Consider the following 10,594-nt stretch of genomic DNA (forward strand, 5'->3'; position numbering starts at 1 on the left):
ACTTAATTTATAAACAAAAATTAATATTTTTATTTTTTATTAATTTAAATATAGTATACAATTTTAATTCTTTTTTTTTTTAAAGAAATTTCCTTTTCCAAAAGAAGAAATTTTAAGAGAAAAAAAGAAAATTCCTTTTAGTAACTTTATTGTAGTTCAATTGTTAACACTGTAAAGTACTTATGCGCGCGAACATTTTCCTTTTTTGAACACAATGCGCACGATATTGAAAATATGTATCCACAACATTAATGTATTGCTTTTTTAATTGTATGTGCAAATTTATATGAAACAAAGCAAAAATTTAATATTTAATATAATTAAAATTCAAATATAATTCGAATTATAGTGAAAATTGAAACGATTGAAAATCTATTAATTCATTCAAGTTAATTCAAATTTTGAAACAAGTATAAGCGCGTGACTAGTTTTAATAGTGACGTTTGCACGAGATTCGTGACGTTTGTACGACAAACATTTAGTTGAAAACACAAATTGCTGAAATAATAGTATTCATGTGATTTGAATAAAATGTAATCTGAAATGTTTTTAGAAATTATTAATAAATCTACTAAAACGTACTAAAATATAAAAACTATTTGCGAAAATTTTCTTTCACGTGGGTTACTTGAAACAAATGTAGACGAAGGTATTTAAGAAAGAAAAAGATAGAAATAGTATAAGAAGGAGAGGTTAATTCGTGCACGGGAAAGAACCAGAGAAAGAAAGCAAGATATAGAGGAAAAGAGAGGGCACTCAGTGCCGAAGCTTTATCTTTATTATGCGCCGCTGAGTGAATTGTCAAGTGAAATCAGAAATGGCTGCCAACGAGCAACAACGCAAGGTGAGTAGGGAGAAATACATTGTATTTTTCTCGAATTGCGAAGAGCTTTTTGATACGTTTGTGTCAATGGTGAATTTGTAATATTGTTGAGGGATAAATTTATTGTTTTAAATAATCGAACGTGTAATTTTTTCGCGATGATTTTGAGTCAAAAAATGGGATTTATACAATGTCTTGAGACTGTTCATACTAAAAGGAACAACAACGTCTTGACTTTAGTTCTGGATTAATAAATATTTGACAGTGAGAGGGACGCAGGAATGAATAATACAATAACATACTATCATTTTGTGTGAATAGGAATTTTTTAAAGAGACATTTTACTTCATTCAAATATTTGCCAGATCATCGATGCATAGAAAGACGTATAGATTACTATATGCAGTATTTACATTTGTACCAGCAGCTGTCAGTAGATGATCAAAAAGGTATCATGAAATTTTGCAAAAAAATACGCAATACATGATTCCCTTCAACATTTAGTTCACGTGAAATATCTTAGAAAATTTGTTTCAAAACATTAAAAATTTCTATAAATTTGATGGGAATAATACGATCAAGACAATCAACGTACAATAGCATTAACGAAAGCTGCGACGTATGACAAGCAACATGTTCTAGCAATTTTTATGATATTTTCTTTATAATTTTTTTCTTGCCTTTTTTCTGTCCATGATTCAAACTTAAGATAAATTGAAATTAATAAAGAATTGCGACATTTACTGAAAATATTTTGGACTTTGTGCAGCCGAAGTAATTAGACAGAATACGAAAATTAACATATGCCTGTTATAATGATGAATATCTATATTTCTTTTTTAATGAGATCTTCTTCTATTCTTATTATTAATTTATATAGTATATTATTAATATGATTACAAAAAAAATACTTCTGGAATGTGACGAATGTTTCATTCTTTTGACATTGAATTCTACCAATTCAAGCATTTGCAGATCGTTCTCTTCGTTGTACCATAAATAGACGTGATTTTTTTTCTTGGATCACGAAACGAAATCTTTTTTTGGAAAAATCATTTTTTTGTAAATCATAGCAATTAAACGGCATTCTTTTCATGATTTATAGACGATACTTCAATTCAAATGTTTGATTTTATAATATCGTAAAAAATATAAATTAATACATTTACTTCACTGTTATTTCGTAACAAAGTTGACTTATCATGAAGGTAAAAATATTGAAAAGATAAGAATGAATAACGAAAAGATTATTTCTAATTGAAATTAATATATATTTACTTTTATTTTTCATTTATATGCGCGTATATAAATGAGATATTCATGTCATATTCACATTTACGTTTTTTTGTTACTTGTATAACATTTAATTATGAAAGAATGGAGGAAAATAGAGACTAAAATAAGTAAAGATAATAATAAATATTATAACTACTTTATTTAATTATATTAATTATGTTAATATAATATGTGTAAATTGTGTTATATATTATTTTTATAAAATTAAAACATTTCTTTCACATATAATAAATAAAAATTAAATATTTTTATTTTCTGTTTTCATATTTATGATTAATTAATTTTTTAATACATTTCTTTTAAACAAAATAGAATTTAGAATATATCATATTAATAATTTTTGCTTTAAATAATTTGTTAAAAAATATATATTTAATCAATATCAGCAAAAGTCATATATTATTAATTTATTAAATTAACAACATATGTTTATAATTTTTAAAATTATTTCTGCTATAAGTATTTGATTTTAATATATTACTATTAACTGTGAATATACAGATAAGCATATGTGACCTTACCAAACTGTCAAGGTATGTGATTTTAAGGCTTCAGAAATGCTGTAACACAATGAATATTGTTATGATAAATAAATTAAATATAATATAATGAAAGAAAAAAATATATCTATTAACAAATAAATAAAAAAATTAATAAAAATTAATACATCTATTAATTTATATAAATAATTATGAAATACTTAAAAATATTAAAAATTTAAAAGATGAGATTTTTTTCACTTATTTTTAAATATTTTTTTGTTCTAATGTTTCTTCAGATTCTTTAATTTGAAAAATTTAATTATTTTAATTTAAATTTTTATATTAAATATTTTATATTATTTAAGATATTAACAAAAATATTTTTGTATGAAATTTTAACAAAAATAGAAGATATTATATTATTTTTATTTTTTATTTTATTTTAATTATGCTATTTTATTTAATTATTTATAAATATATATTGAAACAATGAATTTATAAAATTATATCAATAATTAGGAATCACGAGAATTAAGAGAACCAGCTCATCATGCAAGGAGACCAATGAATGCTTTTCTTATTTTTTGTAAACGACACCGTGGTTCAGTGCGATCTGGTTTCCCACATTTAGAAAATCGAGCTGTTACAAGAGTACTTGGAGAATGGTGGGCCACTCTTCATCCAGATCAAAAACGTTCATATACAAATCTAGCACAGGAGGTAAATTGATTGCATAATAAAAAAATTAAATATCATTCTAGTAATTATATGATAATACAATTCAATATAGTCTGTTGTAAATCCTATTATTGTATTACTTATTTTTAATCTTGAAAAAAAATTTTCATTAAAATATTAATTATATTTATAATTATATATTATTATATTATATATATCTTATATATAAAATATATAAGAGCATATATTTTCTTCTAAATTATAATGTATATAATGTACTGAAAAAAATATTTTATTTTAATCCTTTTTTAGTACAAAGATGCATTCTTAAATGCAAATCCTGATTTTAAATGGTACAAATTACCAGCACCTCCTTTACGTACTTTGAATACTAGGCCTACAAATAAAAAGGCAGAAACATATTCTAACGAGCAAATAGAAAATGTAAAATCTGAAAATAAGTCTTCCGATTCTTCAAAATCTGACAAACAAGATGGACAATCAATTCAACCGGGCAAACTAGCTGATGAATCCCAAATAGGTGGCCTCAGTTCATTGTTTACTCCTCAAAAAACACAAGTAGCAGATGAACAAGTGACTATTAATGATTCTGTGATTGAAAATGATACTGAAGTTCCAAAACCTCCTAAGAAAAGATATTTAGATGTACCTTTTTCACCTGATAATAAGAGAGAATGTAAAGCTGATCTTTTTGATGTAAAAAAGAGAAAAAAATCTGAATCAAATAATAATGTGCAATATGTAAGAAATCTCTTTAATTAAAATGTTCTTAAATTAATTTTTTAAATAATTATAATTAAAATTTTTAATTAAAATTAAATATGATTTCAATTGAATATTTATTTTGTTTTTTTAAATTTTATATTTTTAACATTAATAATTATATTTAGGATATAGAAGATGAAAAAACGGAATTAAATAATTTTTTATCTACAAATATGCCTTCAGAAGAAAGTAATTTTAGAACTGAACGAACATGCAAAGGTTTACGTTATCAAAAGTTCCTTGCTGAACAAATGAAAAATGTTGGTGCCTCTGGACAGCAACCTAAACGAAGAAGGCAAGCTGGAAATTATAGGTAAATAATTATGGCATTTTATTAGATTCACATTATATGCAAAGTATGAATTTATTATTAATAACATTTAATCAATTTACTTAGCACTGATGGCCAAGCAAATGAAAGAAGAAATTCTATTTCTTCGAATGTCAGTGAGAAAACAGATTCTTTGAGCAGTGAAGGTGGAAATAATTCTCGTAGCGAATTGGAACATCTTGTTGAAAGGTGACTTATATTTGTTTATAGTTAATTTTTATATTATGTATATATGTAAATAAAAAAAAATAATATATAAATATTATGTAAAGTGCTGAAGGAAATGTAGAAGCAGCAAAACCAGAAGAAACAGAAACTGAAGATGCAGAAGAGCAAGTTGATTTTGGACCTTGGACTGCAAGAAAAAGATTTCGAGCTGAGTAAGTTTAATTTTATTGTATAAGTTATATATTAAAATACTGTGGTATACAATGAAAATGTATTATTTTCATTTTTTTATGTAGGGATTTTAATTTAGAAAAGAAAATTGAAGCATTACCATCTTTAAGTTTAGAAGAATTTCAGGAAAAGAAGAAACAACAACGTACGAAAAAGAAAAAAATTGCACAAAAATTAACATCAACTTCGAATAATAAAAGACATCAAAATAATTTTGATATCAATGATCAAGCAAATAGTCAAAACATTTCAATAATATCTCAAACAGAACGTGAAAATTCAGAAGATGCTGAAAAACTTCTAGTTGGAAGTCAAAAAAGGAAAGCACGAAAACAAAGTATTACACGTAATGCAGCAGCTATAAATGATTCAAAGCAAATTGAAATTGAGGAACTTAATAAATGTAAGTATATATAAATAAAACTTTGTAAATTTTTATTTCATTTGTTAGTATTTCATATAAATATATTACAAATATTTTTTTATAAATTTTTCAGATTGGAATATTATTATGTCATAAAAATTTTTATTTAAATTATTTATATTTTCATATAATATTAAAGACTTAAAGTATAAAAGTAAAAAAAATATTGTAAAGAAAAAATTCATTTAGAAATTAAATTTCGTATTAATTAAAGCATTGATTTATGTCATGTAAAGTTTTTATGAGTTAGATAACATATAATTGCATTCCAATCTGCAAAATTTTAATATGTACTTAAGTTTTACTTTTTATTAATAATCTTGATTTAAAAATTAAAAAAATATTTGAAATTATTAAATTAATATTATATTTAGTTTTTTATTATTATAAATATTATATAAGTTTAAATTATTTAATTAATTCAAATTAATTAATTATACAAATATTAATAGCGTGGTGTGCATCGCCGGACTTAGAAGCACTGGCATGTCTTGCAGCAGTTGCCGCCAACAGAACAAAACTTACCAAAAATAATACATAAGAGATATATATTTTTCGTATTTAGCAGTCATTCGTGACGTAAACTTGTACTAAGTAAACCAAAATCTTATTCATTTATTTCTTAATACAATTTCTTATTAGCTGAATTATTGAAATAATTGCTTTGATTGCTGTTAAAGAAAAAAATAATAACGTTTTTAATTATTCAAAAATATGCTACGTTATTATTGTTAATATCTATGTCGTTAATCGCTATTAATATGAATATTAATACTGACTGCTATCATAATTTTGTCACTTAACGTGTAAAAATATTTTTTTTATGTTGCATAAATGTCCCACAAATGTAGTTTATGGAATATAGTTTCTTGTATAGTTTGTTAATGAATAACCTTGTTACTATTATATTGAAGAAAGATTCTAGTTTTCACTTTGAGTTGCGTGTAATTATTAAAATATTACGTCAAGCATTCTATACTTGTTAATAAATACCTGCAGTGCAGATAATAGCCATTTTATTGAAAATGCCCGTGTATTGATATTCATTGGGAAATTTGTGCAACTTCCAACAAAGGATGTATTGTAGTCATATAGGACCTGACTAGGTAAATATTCAAGAAAAGGAAAGGTGCATGCAATAAGAGAGTGTTAATGAGCGTATATTATGCAATGATGTAGGCGAAGCAAGAATTTGATCTTGCAGACTAATTTTTCTAATATAAAATATTATAAATACGATCAAGAAGAAACGGTAACAAAACCGTGAACTTTAACAAAGCCGATGAGCAGGGCATTTTATCATATCTATATGTAGTAACGATAACACGTAATAACGCAAAGTCACTTGTTACTATTTTTGTTATTATCATCGGCAAACGTTTTATCTGTATTTCATTATGTTCTGTAAACATTTTATGTACATAGAAATAGGTGCAGTATTATGGAAGATATCCTTCATGATCTGAATATCAAAAAAGGATATAATCAAAATATATGTGTATAAATATATGTATATGTATATATATATATATATACATACGCAATATACACATGAAAGACCACTGTTTATATATTGTACGTGCGTACATGTAAATATACATAATAACGTCACGTATGCAAAATAAGAAATGTAAATTTTATTGTTAGAGAATGTCTGATATCAGGAAGCGTATGTATACGTATATGTATATAATTTGATAAGACTACGTATATATATATATGAATGTATATTTATATAATATTTATATAACTATTATTCTAGAATTAAGACCATGAAAAATGCGATTCTGTGCTCTGTTTGAGAAAGTAAGGGACTTGTCTGTGATTTTGGCTAAAGGAGTTTTTAATATTTTATATTTTTCTATTGATTTTCTCCCATTTTCTTTCTCACTTTTTTAATTTCATTGAAGTCTAACTCTAGACACTATTAGTAAAATGATAGGAACAATTAATGTTAGTAAATTTCTCTGTAATATGGAAATGAGTATACTGATTATATTTCAAATGTGCCTTGAAGAGATATGAACATAGATATTAAACAATGACCAACAATATATTTTCGATTCGTTTCGTAATTCTAAATGTTTTTGGCTTTTACATTTATACCTTCCACATTTTCTAATTGTGGTTACGGTACATAATTATAGTAAGGCTTTTACAGCCAACGTCCGAATATTTGGAATTATAAAAGAAAAAAATAAGGGAAAGTGTTTCGAATTTTACTGCACAAACATCTATGTACCTAGCTTTAAAAATATAATTTACACGAACATATATATTATATATATATATATGTGTGTATTATATATATATATATTATATATATATATTATATATATATGTATTATATATATATTATATATATACATACACATCATGCGAACATATATATATATATATATCTACATTATATATATACTTGTAACATATTGTATACCGTTTATATGAATAATAAAGATATAATATTTTGATGTAATCTTGAAGTTATTTGCAATATATTTTTATTTTATTTTACAAAAAAAAATGATATAACAAATTTTATTTTTAAAAAATTTATTTTTTTCTTATATATATGTTTATTTAAAAAAGGAATTCTTTAGGCTAAAGAAAAATAATTAATTTTATTTAAAATTCTTTTATATAAGAAAAAAAATTATCATTCAAAATCATTATTTCTAGAAAAATTTTTTTAATTTTTTAATTCTTTTAAAATATATATATATATAAAAAATATTTTGCACTAAGTATGTATATTTTTAATATAAATACAAATAATAATCTTTATTAGCATTAATCAAACAAATATTTGATTAATAATCATATATTTATGACATTTTTATCACTTTCCAAAAATATATTATATTTATTCTGTTTATTCTGTTTTATTCCGTTTGTTTTTATTCTATATATAAATATTTAAATATAAATTTCATTTCACAGTTTAGTGACTTTTAATGCTAAGATTACAAATGTAGAGATCCATCTTAATTAAATTTTATTTAATTCATGTTACATTGTTCACAATATTTATAAATTTTTAAATTTATAAGTTTTAAAAATAATCAATTTTAATGTGTATACGATTATTAATATGTATAAATTTATATAAAATTATATATAGATTATCAACATTATATCAAAATCATAATTATTTATAAAAAAGTTAAATAAATATATAATCATTTTAATTTGAATTAGAAATACTACTTTATCGTAATTACATAAAATCATATGATTAATATTTAAAAAAATGTTTTATTTTCGATTATTTATACTTTATTTGATAATTTTTAAAGTTTTAATTATTAGTATTTATAATATTTATAAAATTTAAATAAACTTTTAAAATTAATTCATCTACAATTTTTATATTTTTAATCTCAATCTACGTGTTTAAAATTTTTATAGAAGTCGTACCATCTATAAATTTGAAATCTATGAATCATGATTAAAACTGCTTGACAAATTCAAACGTTGGATGCTATTATTGCATAGTGTATGTATCGCACTGTAGTGACAGCTACGTCAAGTTACATGACTTGCTCGTTTGTGTAAAGCGAAAGCTGATTGCTTGAATTGTCAATCGTTCTTATTCTACAATAGACACTTGGAAAGCGATTTACGATATTTCAGGATGGGCGTAATTTTCTTGGAACATATCGGAGGTACTCGTTTATTCTCTTGCGCTTCCTGTGACACTAATCTTACAAACAGAGGTCAGCTGATAAGCACGCGTTTTACGGGCGCTACAGGCCGTGCTTTTCTCTTTAACAAAGTCGTCAACTTAAATTACAGGTATTCGCGTTTTTCCTTTGTTCTATTAAATAAGATAGTATTAATCAAAGTAACATATATACACATATATAATAAATTTATGTTTATACTTTTATATTTTAAAAATTCTCGTACTTAAATAATAAAGATTATTAAGGTGAAATATTATAATTTCATGTATCTAAAAAAATGGAAAAAAAGATAATTAATTTGAAACAAATTATTGACTATTAATTAAAGAAAGATGTGTATAAGTAGATATAAAAGAAAGAAAAATATAATATAATGTATATAATAGTTTATAAAATTAATTATAAAGGTACAACATGGCGTCATTTTTGTTTTGATACATTTCATAACAATAGTATTATTTGTATATCATTAAAAGTTTTAAGAAATATCAAAAAAACATTGCAAGTTAAAAGTTTTAGAAAATATAAAAAATATATCATTTTAAAGAAATTTATTAATTTCAAACAAAAATAATTTGATCATATCATTAATTATTTAAATGTTATATATAATAAATTTTATTTTATGTTGATTATATATTACCTTAGGTACATAATTTTTCTACTTATGCATATTTAGCTTTTTAACATTATTTAGCACACAGGATACCATTCATAAATGTACAAAATCTCAGAGAAATCGTACTAATGGAATAATCTTATGTAATTATTATCTATTCATAATTTAATTTGTCTACAATGATACACAGCGAGGTACAGGATAGAGTGATGTTGACGGGTCGTCACATGGTCCGAGATGTCAGCTGCAAAAACTGTGATGCTAAACTTGGGTGGGTGTATGAATTTGCAACAGACGATAATCAACGATACAAGGAAGGCCGTGTCATCCTGGAACGTGCTTTAGTCACAGAAAGCGATGGAATGGGCGATAATATTTAATACATTACAAGAAGTAGCACGTCATAGGATAAGAATACTTTATAGTCAATGTAAAATCAGTTGTTCTTTTTCTTAGTGTTCCTCATATATTTGGAGTAATTGAAAATTGTTGTAAAGTGTATGATAATTTATATTTAATATTCAATATTTTTGTAAACATAAAACATACTTTATTTTATGGTATTACATATTTCTAATGATCAGCTATTATTTTTTTAAAGTTATTTTTCATTTAAACATGTATACCATGTTAAGTCTGATTTAAAATAAAGATTCAGTCGATTATTGTGTTAATACTTTTAATACATATATATTATGATATTGTTCTTTTATATTAGAATTTATTGTATAAAAAAAATAAATATTAAATAAATAAAAAACATTGTAATACATAAATATATCAATAAAATTAATAAATCTCAATAAAATAAAAAATAAATCATTTATTATAAATAATAATCATATTTTTATTATTATTAATTATGATATTAATTATAACATATATTTTTTTATTATAAATCATAAAATGCACTTATTAATAAATTTAATTACTAAATAATTATAATATTTTAATAACTATTATATCATAATTTTTGTTCGAAAAAAAATACTTCTCGAAAAATAATTTAATTAGTAAAATAAATTAATTCAAATGAATTATATTTACAAATATATAAATAATATATTTAT

At 23.0% G+C, this 10,594-nt stretch overlaps 2 protein-coding genes across 3 annotated transcripts; both read left to right on the forward strand.

The window, feature by feature from the left end:
• The first annotated feature begins 498 nt into the window (after positions 1-498).
• Positions 499-7,581, forward strand: LOC122710354 (HMG box transcription factor BBX). 2 transcript variants are annotated; one of them, XM_043928151.1, is made up of 8 exons: positions 499-844; positions 3,121-3,321; positions 3,592-4,041; positions 4,191-4,378; positions 4,463-4,585; positions 4,669-4,776; positions 4,861-5,198; positions 5,672-7,581. In XM_043928151.1, exons 1-8 carry the CDS (start codon positions 818-820, stop codon positions 5,758-5,760), a joined length of 1,524 nt encoding a protein of 507 aa, XP_043784086.1. In that variant the 5' UTR covers positions 499-817; the 3' UTR covers positions 5,761-7,581. The 2 variants fall into 2 exon arrangements, with proteins under 2 accessions (XP_043784086.1, XP_043784087.1); XM_043928152.1 differs by lacking the exon at positions 499-844 and adding an exon at positions 2,630-2,652.
• Positions 7,582-8,711: 1,130 nt separating this feature from the next.
• On the forward strand, positions 8,712-10,125 carry LOC122710369 (protein yippee-like 5). The gene is made up of 2 exons (XM_043928185.1): positions 8,712-9,014; positions 9,715-10,125. The coding sequence occupies exons 1-2, from the start codon at positions 8,854-8,856 to the stop codon at positions 9,902-9,904; spliced, it is 351 nt and encodes a 116-aa protein (XP_043784120.1). The 5' UTR covers positions 8,712-8,853; the 3' UTR covers positions 9,905-10,125.
• The last annotated feature ends 469 nt before the right edge of the window (positions 10,126-10,594 follow it).

This window comes from Apis laboriosa, unplaced genomic scaffold (genome assembly GCF_014066325.1).
Source record: "Apis laboriosa isolate Shangri-la unplaced genomic scaffold, ASM1406632v1 scaffold14686_cov152, whole genome shotgun sequence".
In the NCBI taxonomy this organism is placed as follows: Eukaryota; Metazoa; Arthropoda; class Insecta; order Hymenoptera; family Apidae; genus Apis; species Apis laboriosa.

What these genes read in the sequence shown, in the direction of transcription:
- LOC122710354 (XM_043928151.1), top strand. Translation starts at nt 818, where the DNA reads ATGGCTGCCAACGAGCAACAACGCAAG. An exon ending in CAAATAATAATGTGCAATAT is followed by an intron (nt 4,042 to 4,190) that starts GTAAGAAATCTC and finishes AATTATATTTAG; the next exon opens with GATATAGAAGATGAAAAAAC. An exon ending in AGAAAAAGATTTCGAGCTGA is followed by an intron (nt 4,777 to 4,860) that starts GTAAGTTTAATT and finishes TTTTTTATGTAG; the next exon opens with GGATTTTAATTTAGAAAAGA.
- LOC122710369 (XM_043928185.1), top strand. Translation starts at nt 8,854, where the DNA reads ATGGGCGTAATTTTCTTGGAACATATCGGAGGTACTCGTTTATTCTCT. An exon ending in GTCGTCAACTTAAATTACAG is followed by an intron (nt 9,015 to 9,714) that starts GTATTCGCGTTT and finishes AATGATACACAG; the next exon opens with CGAGGTACAGGATAGAGTGA.